Genomic DNA, 24,695 nt, shown 5'->3' on the forward strand with positions numbered 1-24,695 from the left:
AGACAAAGATTTCCCTGCAAAGACTTGATAATTTTTTTTTACCTTATTTTGTTTCTTCCAATGCAAGATAACTTTATGATATCGTATCCTACTGAAAGTTACCTAAAAGAAAATGAATGTTTAGAGAGTTTTCGTACTGCCCTATAAAAATGTTAACTGGACTCCTCGTTTTAACACTCCAGTAGTAACCAGCAGGGAACCCTTGGCTGGCTGTTTGCAATTATTACATCACCATTTTGCCCACCACCTCCAGGCATGGATGTTTTCTTAAATATGTGTATGACGTTTATCTGTCTATAAGCTCCTTGATTAGATTACATTAAATAAATCCCTTGTATAATACCTTGTCAGAAGCCTCAACACTCACCACTGCTGAGTGTCAGTGCTTTGGGATGCAGTCTTTTCAGAAAGACAAGTGGAGATGATGTAATACAGGTATCAACAGCAGCCATACCTATTGAGTATGAAAGCATCTGCTCTGAACGCAGTGCATCTAGTCAAGCTGTTCAAATTTAAAGACAAGAAATTGCAGAAGCCTCATTTCACATAATACATTTACATCTGAGCACCCCAATAGCAATGTTTTAAGATGATATTTTTAGATCTCTGCCTGGAAATGGGAATATAAATAATTAGATTATTTATATGTCACATTTACTGTTTATTACTGGAGGTATCTCAATCTGATATTTTGGTAACATGATCTAATCATGGCTTTATGTCAGCATGAAGTCTTATATCTCATGAACAAAATATACATATTATGTATTATTGGAAATGATTCACAAAAATTACTGTATCTCATGTCATGAATGATTTTTCTTATTTGTAGTACTTACTTGCTTCCTCTTCCACCAGGCCATTCCCATACCTCCCAACTTTTTGAGATCAGAAAGAGGGACACTTAAGCCACACCCCTTATCATGCCCCCAATAAAATCCTAGTCACAAATAATATAATTTCAGTAGAAAAATACACATATTTGCATAAATCTCTTACTTTAGTCATGAAAGAGGGACTATTGAGGGATAAAGATGGACAGAAGGATTTGGTCCCCAAAAAGGGACTGCACCTTTAAAAGAGTCAAAAGAGGGACAGTTAGGAGCTATGAGCATTGGGACTTACAGGAGGCAGGGGGACACACAGGAGGGAGGGGGGGGGAAGAAACAGGAGATACACAGGAGGGCTGGGGAACACACAGGAGGGCAGGGGGACAAGACACAGGTCACACATAGGAGGGCAGAGGGACACACAGGAGGGCAGAGGGACAAGAGACACGAGACACAAGGGAGGGCTAGAGACACACAGGAGGGCAGGAGGACAAGGGACAGAACACACACAGGAGGGCTAGGGACACATAGGTCAGAGCAGCACTAACTCACCAAAGCAGCTGTAGCATCCACTCTTCTTTCTGCCCGGGCTCCAGAGCACTGCATCACGGGAGGCTGACCAAGCTAGGCAGTTGTCTCCTCGGCTCCAGTCCCTTGCCTCCTGCCTGCCTCCTCACTGGGCTCTTCACAAAGGGGCGGAGCTACATGAAGCTCAGCCAGACAGAGTCCCGCAGCACAGTGACGATGCGATAAGCATCATCAGCCAGTGCTGTGTGTGTATGTGTGCTGTCTCCAGCATACAGATAGACAGACTAGCATGGCCATCAGCCCTATTACCCTGCACACTTGGGATTTTGCCTGCAGGGGTCAGGACACGGGACAGAGGGGTGAAAAAAGGAACAGTCCTGCGAAAAACGGGACTCTTGGACCCTTTGCATTCCAGCGTCCATCGACAAGCCCCTATAGATGGCTCGCACCCAGTGGCGGCCTTAGAGAATATGCGGGGCCTGGGGCGAGAGTCATATGCGGGGTCTAGAGACATATGCTGTGGGTACGCACACACACGCACGCACACACGCTGTGGAAACACACGCACACACTGTGGAAACACACACTCTGTATAGGTTAGATAGGTAGGTGCCTGCAGTATAGATTAGATAGGTGCCTGCAGTATAGATGATAGGTGCCCCGCAGTATAGATGATGGGTGCCCCGCAGTATAGATGATGGGTGCCCCGCAGTATAGATGATGGGTGCCGCGCAGTATAGATGATGGGTGCCCCGCAGTATAGATGATGGGTGCCCCGCAGTATAGATGATAGGTGCCCCGCAGTATAGATGATGGGTGCCCCGCAGTATAGATGATGGGTGCCCCGCAGTATAGATGATGGGTGCCGCGCAGTATAGATGATAGGTGCCTGCAGTGTAGAAGATAGGTGCCTACAGTATAGAAGATAGGTGCCTGCAGTATAGATGATAGGTGCCCCGCAGTATAGATGATAGGTGCCTGCAGTATAGATGATAGGTGCCCCGCAGTATAGAAGATAGGTGCCTGCAGTATAGAAGATAGGTGCCTGCAGTATTGATGATAGGTGCCTGCAGTATAGATGATAGGTGCCCCGCAGTAAAGATGATTGGTGCCCCCAGTATAGATGATAGGTGCCCCGCAGTATAGATGATAGGTGCCTGCAGTATAGAAGATAGGTGCCTGCAGTATAGATGATAGGTGCCTGCAGTATAGATGATAGGTGCCCCACAGTATAGATGATGGGTGCCCCGCAGTATAGATGATGGGTGCCCCGCAGTATAGATGATGGGTGCCCCGCAGTATAGATGATGGGTGCCCCCAGTATAGATGATAGGTGCCCCGCAGTATAGATGATAGGTGCCTGCAGTATAGATGATGGGGCCCCCGCAGTATAGATGATATGTGTCCCGCAGTATAGATGATAGGTGCCCCGCAGTATAGATGATGGGTGCCCCGCAGTATAGATAATGGGTGCCCCGCAGTATAGATTAGGGGTGACCCGCAGTATAGATGATGGGTGCCGCGCAGTATAGATGATGGGTGCCGCACAGTATAGATGATAGGTGCCCCACAGTATAGATGATGGGTGCCCCGCAGTATAGATGATGGGTGCCCCGCAGTATAGATGATGGGTGCCCCACAGTATAGATGATGGGTGCCCCGCAGTATAGATGATGGGTGCCCCCAGTATAGATGATAGGTGCCCCGCAGTATAGATGATAGGTGCCTGCAGTATAGATGATGGGGCCCCCGCAGTATAGATGATATGTGTCCCGCAGTATAGATGATAGGTGCCCCGCAGTATAGATGATGGGTGCCCCGCAGTATAGATAATGGGTGCCCCGCAGTATAGATTAGGGGTGACCCGCAGTATAGATGATGGGTGCCGCGCAGTATAGATGATGGGTGCCGCACAGTATAGATGATAGGTGCCCCGCAGTATAGATGATGGGTGCGCCGCAGTATAGATGATGGGTGCCCCGCAGTATAGATGATAGGTGCCCCGCAGTATAGATGATGGGTGCCCTGCAGTATAGATGATGGGTGCCCCGCAGTATAGATGATAGGTGCTCCGCAGTATAGATGATGGGTGCCGCGCAGTATAGATGATTGGTGCCCCGCAGTATAGATGATGGGTGCCTCGCAGTATAGATGATAGGTGCCCCGCAGTATAGATGATAGGTGCCCCGCAGTATAGATGATAGGTGCCTGCAGTATAGAAGATAGGTGCCTGCAGTATAGATGATAGGTGCCCCGCAGTATAGATGATTGGTGCCCCCAGTATAGATGATAGGTGCCCCGCAGTAGAGATGATGGGTGCCTGCAGTATAGATGATAGGTGCCCCGCAGTATAGATGATTGTGCCCTGCAGTATAGATGATGGGTGCCCCGCAGTATAGATGATAGGTGCCCCGCAGTATAGATGATGGGTGCCGCGCAGTATAGATGATTGGTGCCCCGCAGTATAGATGATGGGTGCCGCGCAGTATAGAAGATAGGTGCCTGCAGTATAGAAGATAGGTGCCTGCAGTATAGATGATAGGTGCCCCGCAGTATAGATGATAGGTGCCCCGCAGTATAGATGATAGGTGCCTGCAGTATAGAAGATAGGTGCCTGCAGTATAGATGATAGGTGCCCTGCAGTATAGATGATTGGTGCCCCCAGTATAGATGATAGGTGCCCCGCAGTAGAGATGATGGGTGCCTGCAGTATAGATGATAGGTGCCCCGCAGTATAGATGATGGGGCCCCCGCAGTATAGATGATAGGTGTCCCGCAGTATAGATGATAGGTGCCCCGCAGTATAGATGATAGGTGCCTGCAGTATAGAAGATAGGTGCCTGCAGTAAAGATGATAGGTGCCCCGCAGTATAGATGATTGGTGCCCCCAGTATAGATGATAGGTGCCCCGCAGTAGAGATGATAGGTGCCTGCAGTATAGATGATAGGTGCCCCGCAGTATAGATGATTGTGCCCTGCAGTATAGATGATGGGTGCCCCGCAGTATAGATGATAGGTCCCCCGCAGTATAGATGATGGGTGCCGCGCAGTATAGATGATTGGTGCCCCGCAGTATAGATGATGGGTGCCGCGCAGTATAGAAGATAGGTGCCTGCAGTATAGAAGATAGGTGCCTGCAGTATAGATGATAGGTGCCCCGCAGTATAGATGATAGGTGCCCCGCAGTATAGATGATAGGTGCCTGCAGTATAGAAGATAGGTGCCTGCAGTATAGATGATAGGTGCCCTGCAGTATAGATGATTGGTGCCCCCAGTATAGATGATAGGTGCCCCGCAGTAGAGATGATGGGTGCCTGCAGTATAGATGATAGGTGCCCCGCAGTATAGATGATGGGGCCCCCGCAGTATAGATGATAGGTGTCCCGCAGTATAGATGATAGGTGCCTGCAGTATAGAAGATAGGTGCCTGCAGTATAGATGATAGGTGCCTGCAGTATAGATAATAGGTGCCCCGCAGTATAGATGATAGGTGCCTGCAGAATAGATGATGGGTGCCCCGCAGTATAGATGATGGGTGCCCCGCAGTATAGATGATGGGTGCCCCCAGTATAGATGATAGGTGCCCCGGAGTATAGCTGATAGGTGCCTGCAGTATAGATGATAGGTGCCTGCAGTATAGATGATGGGGCCCCCGCAGTATAGATGATAGGTGTCCCGCAGTATAGATGATAGGTGCCCCGCAGTATAGATTATAGGTGCCTGCAGTATAGATGATGGGGGCCCCGCAGTATAGATTAGATAGTTGCCCCGCAGTATAGATTAGAAAGGTGCCCCGCAATATAGATTAGATAGGTGCCCCACAGTATAGATTAGATTGGCAAGTGGCTGCAGGGGTGGGGAGAGCGGGCATTGAAGTTAAAACTCACATTTCTTCTGCCGATTATCGCATCTTTCATCTCCTTCCTGTCCCGGCATCTGTGTATTGGTAACAGCGCCCCCCTGTGGTGACATGCGGTCACGTCATCACAGGGGGCGCTGTTACCAATACGTCAGATGCTGGGAGAGGAGGAGATGGAAGCTGCGATGATCAGCAGAAGAAATGTGAGTTTTAACTATACCTGCTCTCCCCACTGCCGCAGAGAGTGCGGGGCCTCTTCAGGCGCGGGGCCTGGGGCGATTGCCCCACTTGCCACCCCCAAAGGCCGGCTCTGCTTGCACCTACACGTGGATCTGAACTGGGCTGTGCTGTTTCTGCCAGGGCCCGAGTGCTACTGCACAGTAACAGTGTGACTTGTTCTTATATGGGAGTGCACCTGCAAGCTATTGGGGTCCTGGCACTGGAACAGCCTGATGGAGGAGGACAGGGGAAGCCTTTAAAGATTCAGAGGCTTCCCTCTCCTGAGGTAAGTAACTTTTTAATAAAACGCACAGGTTTGCTTTAAGTTCCGTGCAACTTTAGATGGTTCTTGGCCGAGGCCACCTCTGCCAAGAACCTAGAATTTGAATGGTGAACCCAATGGATCAGCAAGAGAATAAGCCTGCTGGATTTTGTTTTTCTGAGAGCAGGCCGAGGCTATTATTCTCTTCCTTATGACTTCATCTCTGTTGTGTGCTGTGCCATCTTCCTCATACCCCCTCAATTGCAGCAAAACATGCTGATAGCTTACAGGCTAGCAACACATCGGTGCAGCATCCATCCCTGAGCTGTCACCCAGAAAATTGTGTCTTGATCCCTGGAGGCAGCAGTCTAAATGCATGTGTATGAGGCCAGCCCTTACTGTCACCTGAAAGGATCGGGACTCGATGCCTCAGTTGTCAGTTTGGGCCAGAGTAATTCACAGATGATTCTGTAGCCTAGAGGCCAGTGATGCATCTGTTGCTATGGAGGGAAGGAGAGGCACACAACAGAGTGGCTCCCAGCAGGTGAGGTTAAGAGTACAATGAACTCGAGGATAGATTGCACGTCCTTGTCACTAAACATCTGTGTGGCGAATCTTTAGTCAATGTCAGGGGGCTACTGTACACACACTAGATTCTCAGCTGAGGCAGTCCTCAGCCAAATGTCATCTAGCATGTGTACATATCTTTAGACTTTGAGGATTTCTATTTCTTCTTTTGCGTCTCATGCAGTTTACCTTGACCACAACTATTCTTTCTTTATTCCACAATTTATTTCATGCATTACTTGATAAGTACAGTAACATATAAAAGGATGTTTACTTTTCTTACCATTGTATAAAGTGGAATAAAAGTGGAAGGCATTATGGTGTTCAGAAAGTTATCCAGGGATTTTCGAAAAAGGAACCATTTAGAATTGACATGAGCACGCATCTGTTTTAGAACAATAGAAAAAGGTGTTGCTGTAAATACATTTCTCAGATGTAAAGTAACAAATAAAGAACATAAGGTAATTTGTCTGTCAGTCCTGTATTTCATTGCCAGCAAAGCTTGGTTAAGTGTTGCTTGCAATGCTATTTTCAATTTCAAGAAAATGTTCATGACAATATCTTGAAAATGTGAAAACATGGAAAAACACTATTTTACCCAAAAAATGCTTTTTTTTTTACCACAAAAAAAAAATGACTGAAAACTGAGACAATAAATATTTTTTTTACCGCGAAAACTAGCGAAAAGAGCAAAAAACCATGAAAAATCAAACTTTTTTTTGATGGCATTTCCGTTTGAAAATCAAATTTAACGTTATTGTCCCCAAAATTATTGCAAAAAGAATATTGGCATTTTCTATCATCACTGGCTTGAATTTTCTAAAATGACTGTAGCTCATTTAAACAGCACGCAGAAACTAACAGTGGGTCTGAGATTTAAAATCTTAATCATGATCTATTCATTTCAATTTGGTTTAGTAGATTACCATCAGCTATTGGCCCAATATCATCAATTATTGTAGTGGATGAATGATACTTGTCACATGCCCCCTACTGGCCAGACCGTTTAGCGCCTCCCAATTTGCTTCAGCCCACAGACCATTCAATCTCGTTGATGCAATCTTTGTGCTGGAATTGGGCAAATAGATGGGCCAGGAGATAATGCGTGAAAGCACCAACAATTTACTACACACAATTTTCAAGTAAAAAAGGTGCCACCACCCCTTTTATTTGGGAAAGAGGTACCCACTATCTAATATGAACCGAGAAAGAAAGGGTTAACACAACCTAATCTTATTAAAACAATACAAATTCTCTGGGTAGCGTGTCTCCAGAAAGAAAGTAAGGTTCTTTCTGCAGTACTGAAACCAGGTGAATAGCCATATAAATGACTTGTCATTTAGTTAACACATGCAATAAAATTAATATTCACAGCAAAATTGTTATGAAAAACAGATATGAAAAATGGTAGCAGCAGTATTGCGGTGAAAAGGGAAAATAAATACATGAGATTGGGGATGTCTGAAGCCCCATACACAAGCTCAACAACGGTCTTTTATGCAGCACAATTGTCAAAAGACTTTTGTTGTGAAACAAGTTGAAATACCTAAAAAAAAAGTATTTTGCTATTGTTCAAAAACCTGATAAGACTGATAAGAAGTCAATCCAACAGCTGGATTGACTTCTTATCAGTCCTATCAACTTTTTGAACAATAGCAAAAGACTTTTTTTTTTAGGTATTTCAACTTGTTTCACAACAAAAGTCTTTTGACAATTGTGCTGCATAAAAGATCGCTGTTGAGCGTGTGTATGGGGCTTTAGTCCTTTGTTTGTGAAAGTCCAAGCAAAAGTTCTTTGTTTAAGAGTCCTAGATTGTGCTAGCCATCACCTTGGGCACTTTTGGAAGTTTTCTGTTCGATGGAAATTGGAAGATTAAAAATGTCCGCCAGGCCTGTCCTTTTGAAATATTGCCTGGGAGGTGGGAATTGTAGTCCTGTCCCCTGTTTCTGGCTGACCCTGTCCTACATTTGTAAGGGCACACTTTGTCATAAATGTATTATTAATCGTCCATATTTCAGGCATTGCTCATCCCCAAAAGTGACCCATAAAAAATCTGCAACATTTTGCTAAACATAATTCTCCTTGCATGAAATATTAACCTATTACTGTATATTATAACCAGTGTTAGTCAGTATTGTACCCAGCCGTGAAAGGCATCCAGTGGACAGGCACGACACCCAGAATTCAGTGCACCTCCATTTAAAAAGGTTCTTAGAGACTGAAACAGTAAGCGAATCTTCTGTTGGAATTAGCTTCCTCTTTGCTGCTTGCCTTTTATTTTATGCCTGCCAAAGCCAGGTGTGAACATTTTCAGAGCCTTCCAGGAGCATCTGCCCTTTGGTATGTGAAGTGCAGATGTCCGAGAAGAGGGGAAAAAACAACTGCCATTTTAGGACAATGTTATGTCCCTGGCCTGAAGACAAAGTGCGCCTACACAACCAATCTCAGATTGGATTGCAACCTTCAGTTTACAATCACAATCAGGGCCGGCCCGCTCATGAGGCGGGGTGAAACTTTTGCCTCAGGCGGCAAATTTCCAAGGGCGGCACCCGCCCGTCCGTGGGTGCGGGGAGCCGGCCCGCCGAGCTGGAGGGGTAGCTGGGGTATTGGGCCAGCGGCGGGGAGGGGGGTCGGACCCCCCCCCCCCCTCCCTCGCCTGGGTCCCCCGTCCTCCGCTCCCCTCCAGCCTAAATAGAAGCAGCCGTATGTGTAAGAGGCACGGGCGGGGAGACACTCACCTCCTCCTCGCTCCAGCGTGCGCTCCACTGACATCACTTCCTGCAACGCTGCAGGAAGTGACGTCAGTGGAACGCACGCTGGGAAGAGGTGAGTGTCCTCCCCGCCCGTGCCTCTTACACATACGACTGCTTCTATTTAGGCTGGAGGGGAGCAGAGGACGGGGGACCCAGGCGAGGGAGGGGGGGTCCGACCCCCCTCCCCGCCGCTGGCCCAATACCCCCATCCTGCCAGCTACCCCTCCAGCTCGGCGGCCCCCCAGAGCGGCCCCCCCCGAGGGGGGGGGGGGGGGGGCGGTGACAATCTTTTTAACAATTTGCCTCAGGCGGCAAAAAGTCTAGGGCCGGCCCTGATCACAATTGTAAACTGCTGTGACATTACTCATAAAAGATTTGATCTTATCCCAAGTTAAGCATTGTATTAAGGATATTTCTGACCAAAATATGTCTTGGCTTTCCAGTTCACCTTACAGTATCCTCCCAGGTTTGTAGGGACCATGTGTTGTGTGTAGTTTTTTTTAGTGTGTAAAAATTGACGTTGACTGGGACTGCCTGTGACTGTTGAGGCCACCAGTGACTACGCAAAGAGGTCAGAGTTCCATTTGTGCTTGCTGACAAAGCTTGAGGATAAGGGGGGCACCTGTGTCTGCTGACAGAACCGGGCCACTTATTACTGCTGGCACAGTTCAGTGGACTGCACTGTGATACACACCCAGGCCACACTTCCTCACTGCACTATTTCAGAGTAAAGGTTTTCCTCCTCCAATGCCATCTCCCAAACCACTGTCAAATCAGTGAAGATTCCCTAGCTGCAAGTTGCACACACATGGCCTAACTGATAAAACAGATCAGATTAGGGGGAAAAAATCCTGGATTTAATTTTTACTAAATGCTGCTAAATGTCTGAAACAACTTTGTATGCTAAAACGAATTACGATACAGCAATTTCCCTTACTCACCCCCTCCATCCACACTACACAACATAAGGCAAAGGCCCTTCCCTTTGCGCAGTAATGCCATGGCTGGGTTACCTCCTCCACAGTCCTGTCTCAGGCTCTGTAGCCCGCCCCCAGCTATGTGGCTGCAGGGTAATCGGGCGAGATTTCCTTTCTCCTCAAAGAGGAATGTCACACAATTATGCTGTGGTCACAGAGCTGAGGGTGGGCTATATTGCTAGAGGCTGGGTTGTGGAGAAAGTAAACTCACCTCCAGGAGAAAACACCATTACACTATTGCATGATGAGGCAACGCCTCCTCCTTATATGGCATAGTGTGGGCGGAGGGGTTGAGTAGAGGATATTGTGGCTACCGTAATTCATTACAAATTATAAAGTTAGTGTCCCTCCCTGACACTAACTTTAATGTACACTGGGGATCCACTTAAAATGTTACAAGTGGGAAACAAATACTATTGCTGAGATGAGACTTACCTCCTTGTAATTGTACATAGCCAGGTCAGATATCGCATGGGCATCTGGCACTCTAAGTCTGGAGAATTCAGGAATACAAATCTCTACAAATATTTCAATGAAACATGGGGTGAGGAGAACTTTCAAAATAAGGCCAGTAAATCTGATGTATGAGAAAAAAAATGATAATTCCAGGTACATGCTAATGTAACAGAAATTGTACGCAGCTTGAAATTGGGGTAATTCAAAGTGGTATCAAGTGCATTTGATGGCCTAGTTTTAAAGAGAGTCCAAAGCCATAAGATACAGATAGTTCAAAAGCCAGATTTGCTTGTGTAAATGACATGATGAAAACAATTACTCATTAGGTATATTCAGTCACGTTAATAGTGCCAGCATGCAAGAAAATGTAATACAAAATGCGTGGAGCTTAAAGGACTTCCGAGGTCAAATGTCAAAAAAAGTTAAATACCTGCATCACTTTTGTAGGCATGGAGGACGCCACCCGCGCCCTCCGTGCCGTTCCGCCGGGTCCCCGCCGCTAAATAGCCCCTCGGTCCGGCTCCCAACCTCACGGCCCGGGCTCTCCTGCATGCACCAACATGGCCGCATGAGCTTGCCACGGCTGCGCAGTCCGCATAGCCACGAGTGCGGCTGCGCAGCTCTAGGGCCAACCCCCCAATCCACGCAACAGGCTTTTCCCGGGCCGTGAGGTCGGGAGCTGCCCCGGGGGCTATTAAGCGGCAGCGACCCGGCGGAACGGCACGGAGGGCACGGACGGCATCCTCCGTGCCTACAAAAGTGATGCAGGTATTTAACTTTTTTTGACATTTGGCCTCGGAAGTCCTTTAACCATTTCAGCCCGCGGGTATTTTTCACCTTATGCATGAGAGCAATTTTCACCTCCCATTCATTCACCAATAACTTTATCACTGATTATCACAATGAATTGACCTATATCTTGTTTTTTCCGCCACCAATTAGGCTTTCTTTGGGTGGTACATTTTGCTAAGAATTATTTTTTTCTAAATGCATTTTCACAGGAATATTAAGAAAAAAATTTAAAAAATCATTTCTTAGTTTTCCGCCATTATAGCTTTAAAATAATGCATGCTACCATAATTAAAACCTATGTATTTTATTTTGAAAAATGGGGGAGAAACCGAGAGCCCAATATGGTGCAGTATATTAACCAGCTGAGCGGTCTGGACGAGCTCAGCTCGTCCAACACCGCCAGCGGCTGCCGCTCAGGCCCTGCTGGGCCGATTTTAATGAAATAAAAAGCAGCACACGCAGCCGGCACTTTGCCAGCCGCGTGTGCTGCCTGATCGCCGCTACAGCGCGGCGATCCGCCGCGTGCAGCGGCGAAAGAGGGTCCCCCCAGCCGCCCGAGCCCAGCGTAGCCGGAACAAACAGTTCCGGCCAGCGCTAAGGGCTGGATCGGAGGCGGCTGACGTCAGGACGTCGGCTGACGTCCATGACGTCACTCCGCTCGTCGCTATGGCGACGATGTAAGCAAAACAAGGAAGGCCGCTCATTGCGGCCTTCCTTGTTTATTATGGGCGCCGGAGGCGATCGGAAGAACGCCTCCGGAGCGCCCTCTAGTGGGCTTTCATGCAGCCAACTTTCAGTTGGCTGCATGAAATAGTTTTTTTTTTATTTAAAAAAAACCCTCCCGCAGCCACCCTGGCGATTTAATCAGAACGCCAGGGTGGTTAATATGGAGAGATCTGTTGTGAATAAATGAGATGATTATACTCACAAGGGTGGGTCGCCACAAAGACAACCACTAGACAGGCCGGCGGGGAGAATTGTAACCTGACCCCGCTCAGGTTTAAAAAGTAGATAGGAGAAAATGGGGATACACTCCTCCACCAAGGATGGACTAGATAATATTGAAATACGATAACAGAGGCGCCAAGTAGAATACAATTAGTTAAAATTGTTAAAAAGGGGGAAGTGGGTGGACTCCCCTCCCTTCTGAAAAAAAGGCCGGACAATGGACAGGTTACTTACAGTCTAAAGTAACATTTATTAGTAACTCCAAAAGTGGAATGCGTTTCACGGGTAACAGTCCCGCTTCTTCAGGCAAACGATTTTTGGAGGGTGCAAAATCAGGTCATGAACCAGGTAGAACGCCTCTGTGACAGAGGCGTTCTACCTGGTTCATGACCTGATTTTGCACCCCGTGTATGCCCAGCATTATATTTACTGTAATTACATTATTTTCTGTAGAGACTGGTCATTATCTCTGGTGCATTGTCTTCTGGTTATCTCCTGCCGAGTAGAACAATGCCTAATTGCTAGGCAGATAGATAATTTCTAACATTTTGGAAATTATCTATCTAACCATCTATCTGGCAGGTAAATCTAAATGGGCATATACACAACGATTTTCCCGATGATATACAGCAGATTCGATCACTGTGATCGAATCTGCTGTGAAATCGTTGCGCAAACGCTGACCGAGCAATCGTTTTCCACCCGAAATCGATTGTTCCCGTCGATCCGTCCGTGCGGAAGATTTTGCTCAATCGCCGGCGGGTCAGGAGTGCGTCGATAGCGGCGTTCGAATGTCCGACGACCGACGCTAGCGGCAATACATTACCTGCTCCTTCTCAGCTGGGCTCCGGCAGGCTTCACCTCTTCCTGTCCCAACAGGAAAAGTTTAAACAGTAGAGCGCCCTCTACTGTTTAAACTTCCTGGGACAGGAAGTACAGTGAAGCTGTAGCCCTGGAGCCCAGAGCGGAGAAGAGACAGCGGAGACCAGGGGACTTGCGCCGGCCGGATCAGGTAATGTATGCTGGGGGGCGGCGGCAGCTTCACATATGGTGAATCGATTTCATGCTGAAATCGATTCACAATCGGTTTGCAGTAAAGGCAGCTATACGAACCCTCTCTGATCAGATTCGATCAGAAAGGGATCTGTTGGTCGATCTGATGGCAAATCAACCAGTGTATGGCCACCTTAACAGAAAATCTAACATAAAATCTTCCCAGCACAACACTGAGCTGGGTTGAAAAAAAAAGGAAAGGGCAGAAGTGATGTTGTTTTTGGCATCACAAAGAAAGAGTAAAGATGGAAACTAGCAGAAATATTTTCTTTTTTTCATATCAGTTTTCCTAAATCTGACAGTGAACACTAAAAACAAACAAAAAGGATAGGTAGGCTAAATAACTACATTGGATACTTTTTATTTTACTTTTCCAGTTAATATGGAGTTTTATCCCACTTTAAGTTTTTTTGTTAGGAATGTTTAGCCAAGAAATGTATAGTGTCTTTCTTCCAATGGAGTTAGAATATAAATGCTATAATCTGCTCCCCAATGAATCATTTTGTTCTTATTGTGTCACATGTATGTTTCATGCTGTGGTAGTTTTAGCTGCCAAATAGAATGTTAATAAAACTTACCAAAGTCATTGTTGTACTGGTCCATTAATTCAGAAAATACAAGACAGTCTTCAAAACCCTGTATGAGGGGAGAGGGAGGGAGAGAGGGAGAGAGAGAGAGAGAGAGAGAGAGAGAGAGAGAGAGAGATGGAGGTTTAACTAAAAATTAAAAAAAAAAGTATATCAATAGGTTAAGCATTAAAATGTATGGATGATTGTAAGCCTTCGGCAGGATCCTCCTCCTTGTGTCTCCTACCTGTTCATGCACCTCCATTACGGTACACAGTGGCGTAGCTAGGGTGTTTGACAACCGGTGCAGATAATTCACAGACACCCCCCCCCCCCCCAAAACATGACATGACATGGGTGTGGGTAACTGTAATTTAACTGTAAGGCAGTGGGCTAATATAGGTAGCTAGAATAGTTGCCCCCAGCATAGGTTAGATACTTAGGTGCCTCCAGTATAGGTTAGTTAGATAGGTGCCTCCAATATAGGTAGCCAGTATAGTTGCCACCAGTATAGGCTAGCTAGGTAGGTAGGTAGGTGCCCCAATACAGGTTAGATAGGTAGCTGCCCCCAGTATAGGTTAGATTGGTAGGTGCCTCCAGTGTAGGTTAGATAGGTAGCTGCCCCCCAGTATAGGTTAGATAGGTAGCTGCTGCCCAGTATAGGTTAGATTAGGTAGGTGCCCCCCATTATAAATTAGATAGGTAGCTGCCCCCAGTATAAATTAGATAGGTAGCTGCCCCCCAGTATAGGTTAGATTAGGTAGGTACCCCCCCCCCCCAGTATAGGTTAGATTAGGTAGGTGCCCCCCAGTATAGGTTAAATAGGTAGCTGCCCCCCAGTATAGGTTAGATAGGTAGCTGCTGCCCAGTATAGGTTAGATTAGGTAGGTGCCCCCCAGTATAGGTTAGATTAGGTAGGTGCCCACCAGTATAGGTTAGATTAGGTAGGTGCCCCCCAGTATAGGTTAGATTAGGTAGGTGCCCCCCAGTATAGGTTAGATAGGTAGCTGCTGCCCAGTATAGGTTAGATAGGTAGGTGCCCCCCATTATAGGTTAGATTAGGTAGGTTCCCCCAGTATAGGTTAGATAGGTAGCTGCCCCCCAGTATAGGTTAGATTAGGTAGGTGCCCACTGTATAGGTTAGATAGGTAGCTGCCCCCCAGTATAGGTTAGATTAGGTAGGTGCCCCCCATATAGGTTAGATAGGTAGGTGCCTCCCAGTATAGGTTAGATAGGTAGCTGCCCCCCAGTATTAGGTAGGTGCCCCCCCCTAATGGAGGGGAGAGCCGCAGCCGCGGGGAGGGCAGCCCGACCTCTCCCAGGGCTGGCCTCCGTGCTCCCCCCTCCAGACTTCATAGAGCAATGCGCAGGGGAGCCTGTACTAAACGACTCACCTCCCTGCATGCCCATCGCCGTGGGTGCGGGGGGTGCGACCTGCACCAGGTGGGGTGACCCCAGCCGCCCTAGAGGCATTTCCATCGCCGCTTAGTCGCCGCTGGTCCTCTGCTCTCTGCATACGCTGATACACACACTGCTTCCGGCTAAACAGGAAGCAGTGTGTGTATCAGCGTATGCAGAGAGCAGAGGACCGGCGGCGACTGAGCGGCGATGGGAACGCCTCTAGGGCGGCTGGGGTCACCCCACCTGGTGCAGGTCGCACCCCCCGCACCCACGTCACGACGCTAGTGACGGTACACCCATCCTATGGATCTGAATAAACTCTACTTGCCTAATCTCCATGCTCCCATCCAGTGACTAACTAAGCATTACCTTCTACTCAATATGTGCTGCATGCAGGGCCGGAGCTACCATAGGAAAAAATGGGCAATTGCCCCAGGGCCCCAGAGCCTGTAGGGGCCCCCAAGGTGTCCCTCCCCAATCTTAACTGTTGCTCTCCAGGGACTCTGCAGAGTCTGTTATGTTGGGAGGGTCAGCAGCCAGCTCAGGGGCCCAGGAGGGAAATTTGGCTGCAACTAAGGGCCTCTAATGATGCTTTTTGGGTGGGGGTATCTGTTGGGGTGCCCCCAGGCTAATGTTGCCCTAGGGCCCAATTGTTACTTGAACCGGCACTGGCTGCATGATCTGGTTTGCATGTATTCCTGTATTGTTTTATTACTGTATGTCACCCCTAAATATTGTCTGTAACCTTAACTAATGTCCAGCGCTACGTAATATGTTGGTGCTTAATAAATACAATAAATAAATAACTTAAAAATAAATCTGTTTAATATGTTGGTCACATGATCTTTGGTTATTGCTTCATTAAAAAAATGTAACAAACATAAGATCAGACCTCGGTAAGCATTGCTAAATGGTTTGAGCATAATCATATAACTTATCCTTCAGTCTAATCACGTGATCCTTAAAGTGAACCTCCAGACTAAAAATCTACTCAGCAGCACTGAAAAGGCTTGGTGTTTCTTTAACAGTTTCACAGCATCAGAACTTTGTTTTTCTTATCCAAACCTTATTTTTAGCTGCACTGAAGCTAAGCTCCGCTCCATCAAAGCAAACTGCCTGGGCATTTTTCCCCTGATGCTGTGCAAAGCACGATGGGATTTCTCACGTTGTTCTCGTTCTGCTGTTTTGCCAAAAACAATTTTTTTTTTAATTTTTAATTTGAGATTTGAAGCCTACCACGTGCAGTTGGGAGGGGTGATCAGGATACAGGACAGTTGGAACTGCGTCTCATGCTCCCTGTCATCTCCTTTCAAGCAAGAAGATGGCTGCCCCCATGTAATCACAAACATTTGCCTGTTCTTTTAAAACAGGGTGGGTAAGAGATTATATTACCTATCTGTTTTAATTAACATAACTAAAGTAACTTAATGACAGTATGTTTGTTTAGGCTGAAGTTCCTCTTTAATGTATTAGAGCTCTGCATAGACATTTAGTGGTTGGGTTAGATGACACCACTCTCTGTGTTTATAAAACTATAGTATACTGGTGTCACTAGTCACAAAAACCTCTTATAGACAGGCCTGTTAAACGTAGATATTAAAGTGTGAAAGCAAAGAAAGTAGAGAACTGCTGAAAGGACAAGGACTTCAACACACATTTGCAGTGTTTTAAGAAAGTTCAGTGCTCAATGGTCAGCTTTATATTGATTAAAATTATTTTTTCCTCCCAACTTTTTCCTCTTTTTTTTTTGTAACTGCTGAATAAAAGTGCTTATTTTTTTTAACTGAATACCGGTAGATAAAACTGCAAGAGGTTCTGGCAATTGTTTAGATGAGATTTAATTCAGAGGAGAGTCTATAAATTAAGGGCCAGTTCCCACTGCATGGATCAAAATCTGCTCTGTATAAAAACTGACCCAAATGGATCAGGTTTGGTAGCGAGCGGTCAATACGGTTGATCCGAATTTGTTGCAGCCTCACAAAACTTGTACTCTGGCCAAACGGATCTGTTGGAACAGAGCAATGTGAGCGGATGCTATTGATTAATATAGGTCCCATTCACATCTGTTAGGATCCGGTCCGTTTAGCGTTCCTTTAGCATTTTTTTTTACCAGTGTGAACTGGCCCTTATTCTTGTGACTACCTCCACAAGGAGTCTGTAGAAAGATTAACATGGTCAGGCAGGAGGAGAAAGAGCATATACAGGAATATGTGTATTAAACTTTCAGAATAGAATGAAAACAATTTCTCATAGACTACTGGAGTGGATTCCAGTTTGGTTACATAAAAACAGTTATGTCCTTTTTATGTATACACGTAAATACTTATATTGCACAGTTCAAATGAGTAGTCCTATTTGATATTATTAGAACACATGAATGTAGTACAGCTTTAAAAGGAAGTCTAGCCAAAATTTTGGGATAACAAAAAGTGGGAACCTTCTGTTTGGTTTTCATTATTGTTCCAGTCTGCACGGGTATAATTTTTGTTCACTTCCTGTCCTTGTCAGAGGTTGTCACCTCCAGGACTGGAACAGGAGTTGGGTGGCATTTCTATTTAAGACACTTGTCCTGAATGATGGCAATGAGGTTGATTCACAAATCTTTTCTATTGAATTATCTCACCTTACTTATTTCTTACCTGAACTATAAGTAGAGCTAATTCATGCGTTAAGTCAGATATGGGCCCCTTATTCACCAAACTAAGGAAAGATTGCCATGTGCAAGCAGCGCGGGGCAGTCTTACCACAGTTTGGTGACTGTGCATCGAGGAGAGATAAATCAGGGGTTAAGTCAGATAAGAATAGGTAAGTTACGGGTTAAGTCAGATAAGGATAAATCCTGGCTTAAAGTGGATCCGAGATAAACTTTTACTCATTGCATAATTGTGTTCCTTTTATAGGGCATTCCTCAAGCCCAATAATTTTTTTTTGTTTTAATACTCCAATTCCCTATAAACTAAACAAGCCTCGCCCACAGCTTCTCCAGTGCCTTGGCACTCTCAGACTCATGTAGCAAGGGCTTATGGGAGCTCAGTCTGGGCAGGAGGTGTTACTAGCCAGAGATCTCAGAAGCTGAGGGGAGGAGGGAGGAGGAGAGGGGAGTGAAGTTTTCACATGCTGAGGGCTCGAGATGCAGATCAACTTGCCTGTATGTAATGATCACAAACAGAACATGGCTACTGTCATTGTATCACAGGGAGAAATAATCATCTACTATTGAAGCTGTTTGCAGCTAGATTTGCTGTGTAAACTATCTAAAATTAAGATAAGATATATAGACAAGTTACTTGTTATAGTTAGTTTTTCATCTCGGATCCGCTTTAAATCAAATAAAGATAAATCATAAGTCAATAAGTATGGTGAGATAATTAACTACATACGTTTTGTGAATCAACCCCAATGAAGCACAGTGGTACCACATTGCGTGTATTTCTGATAAATTATTTTTTTTGTCCTTTAAATAAGAAATCAACCAAAATCTTCACAATGTGGATAGGGACAGGGATAACAATATCACAGATGTTCTAGGCCTTCCACACGTGTACATATAAGAGCGCCATGAGTAAAAATGGGCGCAAAATAACGGTAATAGAATATGGGTGATTTAATTGATATTTTATTATCCACTATAGTAGAATATCGGTAATTTCACTATATCCTAACTAAGCCCTATTCTCACACAGAACCCTCTCTATTTATGCCTAATACAAACCGATCCCCCAAGGTGGTGCCTAACACTAAAACTCCCCTGATGGGGCTAACCTTAACCCCCCCCCCACACACCTAACCCTAGGTGGGTAATTATCCTTAACCCCCCCACAGCTAACTGTATGGGGCGCCTAACTTTAACCTCCCTCCCAGGCTTAACCCGAAAGCCCCCGTCCTGGCACCACCATAAATACAAACTCAGCTATTAATGGCAAATTTAGTCCCCCGGACTCACTCGATAGAGTAGTGGGCACCAGGGTCACAAGTAATGCAAATTGCGTAGGGTGGCGCCCAAATGTAATGGTGTATATCGTGGCCAAATTTACGTGATCCCTTCCCCACTGTATCCAACACTTAATTACTATTAATTTTATTTAATAGGAGCAGAAGCTGTTTCTTCAGTATTATAACTCACAGCATTCATTCCTTGTCCATAAAAGGGCACAACCGCATGAGCTGCATCTCCCATGAGGACACATTTATTATCCAGGCAAAACGAAGAGCACTTCACCGAGATCAGAGCCTGAGGTGGCAATAAGAAGAAATCTCTTTTTAAATTCTCCCTGTGATATAAAATATTAGAGTATACATTAATAAAAAGCATGACTGGATAAAGCACATTATTAAATGCTTACCTTCACCAACACAATAAACGCTAACTGATTGCCAAAAATTGGTACAGAAAATAAATATTGGTCTCTGGCTTCTTTCATTTACAAACTAGGCCTCTGTATTAAATGTGAAAAAAATGCAGGCAAAAATAAGGAATTTGGTGACACAGTGGTCCAGTGGTGTGCAGATTTACTCTCCCTGAGTGCCCACATTAGTCAAACAAATCTAGATATAAAACTACAGGATGCTTATTAGCATAAGTGAAAAACAATAATGATAAAAATAATTGTAACGTACTCACTGGATGCATCAGGCAGTTAACATGAGCAATACAAACCAATTGAAACCAAGTATGTCTAGTGATTCAGGATTATGGTGATAATAATTGATTCACAATTAAGGTGATAAAGTCAAACAGATCAAAAATGTAATTTGTCAAATATGAAAAGAGTAGCAAAAATGAATGTCCATGAAAAATATAAATAAAATGTGGACAAAATTGGGATTAAACGATTAATACAGATACCTGAAAGTGAAAAAATGTGTCTGTAAACAGCTGCTTATAGTTACAGATTCCCAATATAATGCCAATTAATCTAGCCCACTAAATCCGAAAATTTGGCCTCCCATATTGTGAGCAGACTATTGAAATAACTTTAAAGCCTTAAAGAGAGCCCGAGGTGGGCTCAAAAGAAAAAAAAAAAGTAGGCTATTGAGCCGCGGGACTGAGCGGATCAGGTAGCCGCAAAAACCTCCTCGCTGCTCCAGTTGGCCGCAATGGCCCACTTTCACTTGCATGACCTCTGTGTCACAGCGCTGCACTGAGAGACTGTGTTGTCTCTCATAGCGTGCAGGGAGGCGGGGGAGCGGCAAGGGTCGTGGCCAGGGAGAGAGAGCTGCCCAATGGCAGCTCAGGAAACCCTGTAGGAACAGGCAGGCATTTTAAACAGGGAATTCCTCCCCCCTGTGTTTACCTCTGAGTTAGCGACAAATCTTGTCGCTGAACTCGGGGGGCTATAGCGCGGCGGTTGGGGTGCGCAGGGCCATGTCATTAGACAGAGAACATGGCTCTGTGTCCCATCTGCCCCAAGGATCCACCTCGGGTTCTTTTTAAGAAAGAAAGTATCTCTTCTCTCAGCCAAATGGTCAGTAAGCTAAACTAGCAAGTAAGGATTTCTGTGTCTATTAGATGAACTAATATGGCCACACTTAACCCAGTACACTTGGGGGGATCTTGTGCCCAACAAGGATCAGTATACTGACACAACAAGAATACAGAGCACTGCCACCATTATACAAGTCATCGGCCTCCTGGCTAGAGACGCATCTGTTGCTATGCGGAACACCTGAGGGAGAACTGGGGGCATGTGACGGTGCAAATTAATACGTGCAGGGGAATGGGTGGAACAATGGGGCCATGCGGTGCTCGATCGTCGGGGATCGCTAAAGATCCAGGATGCCGAATGTTTAGCATACATTGTGTGGCAACTATACACCCGCTGATCTGACTCCGATTCTAGGCCTTGCCAGTATTTATTGTCCACCATGGCCGAGTTCAGACCAGCATGTGTATGTAGCTTTGGATGAAGCAGACACACAGGGCTCACCCAGTGCCCAGCACTCAGATACAACATTTCCTCCAACATACATGGACCCAACATCTCTGTGTTAAATGAACAAGGTCCCCGTGCTGCTGTGACTGTGTATTCATAAAGGGCCTAATCTTTATTTTATTTTTTCAGAACCTGCACATCCAAGCCCTATTAAATACAGTCAGCTAATGAATCCAACATTTTGGATGTAACATTAATGCATTTACAAATTACAGTTCACAGGCCATAAAAAAAAAATCACCCTTTAATTTAAAAGTAAAATATTTACTCTTCAATCAAATTCAAGGAGTCTGGGAAGTATGTCTTGAAAAAATCCAACACTTGGTCATCCGTATGAAGCTTTTCAAATTCTTCAAATGGCATGAAAAGAGTACAGGTAAATGTTTTATCCTGGAAGTTTAATAATAAAAAAACAGTTATTAAAAATGCTGACTTACCCACCTTAGCAGAATTTATGTTGTTAAGGTCGCATTCACAGTGCCACGTTGTGCAGCTGCGTTCTAAAGTCTTATAAGGCAGCTTACCGCACTGCAATGCCAATCCTATGGACCATTCACAGTGCGACGTTAAAGTTGCATTGAAAAAATGTTGCTTTGTGGTAACTCACTGCTTGCAGTGTGTTACCTGTCAACGTAGACACGTTGCAACTTTAACATTGCATTAAACCGACATCCCACTGTGAATGCGACCTGAATATATAAACTGTAAAAAAAGTTAAACTTTCTAACCTGTAATAGGCTAAAAATCCTCTAATTTCTATCTACTTTCTGTTCACCTTGAGTTAACGTTTAACCACTTTACCCCCCGCGGTAAGGATTTCTCCGTCCCTTTTTCCACCCTTATAAAACCAAGGGATGGAGAAATCCGTACCTCCCGCGCTACCGCCGCTGTCTGCGCTCCTGCCACTCCGCCCGCTCGCCCGGACTGCTGCTTCTATGAGAAACAGCGCGATCATTGTGATTTTCCCAGCCTCATAGTGCTAACTGTAAGCGTCCTTCCGGACGCTTACAGGTCGCATGAACAAAGACTCACAGTGGCCATCTTGTGGCCGAGTAGAAAAACTACACCCTAAAGCATTTTACATATACAAATACATTAGTTCTACACAATAAATTAACTCATTACCTCCCACATTCCCCAATTTTTTATTTATTTTTTGTAATTAAAAAAAAAAATACAATAAAAAAAACAACAACAAATAGTTACCTTAGGGACTGAACTTTTAAAATATTTATGTCAAGAGGGTATAACACTGTTACTTTATAAACTATGGGCTTGTAATTAGGGATGGATGCAAACCTGAAAAAAATGCACCTTTATTTCCAAATGAAATATTGGCGCCAAACATTGTGATAGGGACATAATTTAAACGGTTTTATAACCGGGACAAATGGGCAAATACATTTTATGGGTTTTAATTACAGTAGCATGCATTACTTAAAAACTATAATGGCCAAAACTGAAAAATAATATTTTTTCCCCAAATTTTTTCCTATTTTCCCATTAAAACACATTTAGAATAAAATAATTCTTGGCATAATGTCCCACCTAAAGAAAGCCTAATTGGTGGCGAAAAAAAACAAGATATAGTATAATTTCATTGCGATAAGTAGTAATAAAGTTATAGACGAATGAAGGAGCGCTGAAAGGTGAAAAATTGCTCTGGTGTTCAAGGGGTAAAACCCCTAAGTGGTGAAGTGGTTAAAATTGCCAGAATGCATAGTTTACTTAACTCAGATCATGTGACATTTGCATCAACTTTCTATTCAACTAAAGTCAAAGTTTTAATATCCTAGAATGCTCAGAAGATTACTTAAGTTAGTTGGATCATATGACTCCTCTCAGAGAGCGACATCAGATAGCTCATTCCCACAGCTTGGGGTGTTCTTAGGTTTTCCTAGCCACTGCTGACCTCAAAACTTGTTATACTGTTTTTTAGCTATGTTTTTAGCTATGAAACAATTCTTGTTCTCCATTTTAGAGCTATCAGCACAGCAGAAAAGATCATTGGATCGCTTCTGCCACCTCTAGACCTCCTTTATACTGCTAGAAAGAAGGGCCACCAGGATTTCCTATGAGCCACCCAGGCAGTTGCTTCTGCAAGCTCCTCCCTTTAGGTAGGCATTACAGGACCAACCCCTCAAGAACCACCAGGCACAGGAGCAACTTCTTCCCCCAAGCAGTCATCCTGCTAAACTACAGTCCCCTGCCAGGCATGCCCTCCTGCAGCACTCTAGTCTCTTGGACAGTTTAACACCCTAGCCGCCCAGCTTAATACCCCTAGCCTGAGGTACTCTAGTCCCTTGAACAGCTTAATACCCACTCTGAACTTCCTAACACCACTGGGCAGCACTACCCACACCCCGGTTAGAGGTTTAAAGAGGAACTCCAGTGCAAATTATGTAATATAAAAAAGACTTAATTTTTACAATAATTATGAATAAAGGATTTAGTGTTTGCCCATTGTAAAAGCTTTCCTCTCCTTGATTTACATTCTGACATGTATCACATGGTGCTGGAAGGTGATGTCACTGGACGTACCGGCTACTTGCTTTTTTGGCAGTTGGAAACAACTGTAAACAGCCATTTCCCCCAATGCAACGAGGTTCAGACAGAAAACTTCCAGGAAAATAGTCCTCACAGTCTCCTGTGGGAGGGGCTTCACCACAATATCAGCCATACAGAGCCCCCTGGTCTGTTTGTGAAAAGGAATAGATTTCTCATGTAAAATGGGGTATCAGCTACTGATTGGGATGAAGTTCAATTCTTGGTCACGGTTTCTCTTTAAGCTTGCCCCCTATGCTCTAAATGTATGTTCTCATAATTTTACTTGTCTCAGTTGTTTATCTCCCATGTTTTCAATGTTATGTCTGTCATATGTTCTGTTGCCATTGCCATGTGAACCACAAATAATTCCAGGTACGACTATCGCACTAGGTGATTGAAGGGGATGCGGATTCTGAATTTTCTGCTTCTAGCCTCTCCAATTTCTGCTGTCATTTAACCTTTTTTATTCCATTTTGTACAGAATTTTTCTTAAAGTTTTTTTTTTTTGCTTTTTTTTTTTGGTGAGGTTTTGTATGGTTTTCAGTCTTAATATATAATTTCTGTTTGCAGCTTTATTAACATCATGGTGTTTAATAAACATGCTGAGAATTCACTCTGTACTATAGTACATATCTAGTGTAATGATAGGTGTCAGCAAGTAACAGAATTCTGATTATTAGGTGATCTGCAGTATCACCTATAATGCAGATATATACCTGATTATATGATGATCTGCAGAATCACCAATAATACAAGTATATCAACAGCTAATAAGATAGTAAAGTATAGTGCTTGGTGCAAAAGTAGTACTGATAGGTTTAGCTATGCCACATCAGAGGAGCTGGTGGGCACTAACAGTACAAAACCCCTCACCAGAGACAAGGGCCCTCTGGTGAGAGTAGAGTCGTCAGACTAAACGAGTTTGCAACAGACTGGCAGATATGGTACAAAGTCAGAAGGCAAAGGCAAGAAGGTTTTAATAGGCAGAGTCGGCAACAAGATCA

General features: G+C 44.8%; 1 protein-coding gene across 1 annotated transcript in view; it reads right to left on the reverse strand.

Moving 5' to 3' along the window:
- KMO (kynurenine 3-monooxygenase) overlaps positions 1-24,695 on the reverse strand; it is a 106,084-nt gene that overhangs the window by 4,933 nt on the left and 76,456 nt on the right. Inside the window, exons 9-14 of the mRNA XM_068231781.1 lie at positions 21,413-21,534; positions 19,335-19,482; positions 13,823-13,880; positions 10,431-10,513; positions 6,549-6,650; positions 43-102 (exon numbers count right to left, since the gene is read on the reverse strand). Coding sequence (XP_068087882.1) covers positions 43-102; positions 6,549-6,650; positions 10,431-10,513; positions 13,823-13,880; positions 19,335-19,482; positions 21,413-21,534 — 573 coding nt within the window. The remainder of the gene's footprint in view (positions 1-42; positions 103-6,548; positions 6,651-10,430; positions 10,514-13,822; positions 13,881-19,334; positions 19,483-21,412; positions 21,535-24,695) is intronic.

Source organism: Hyperolius riggenbachi, chromosome 4 (genome assembly GCF_040937935.1).
Source record: "Hyperolius riggenbachi isolate aHypRig1 chromosome 4, aHypRig1.pri, whole genome shotgun sequence".
Lineage (NCBI taxonomy): Eukaryota > Metazoa > Chordata > Amphibia > Anura > Hyperoliidae > Hyperolius > Hyperolius riggenbachi.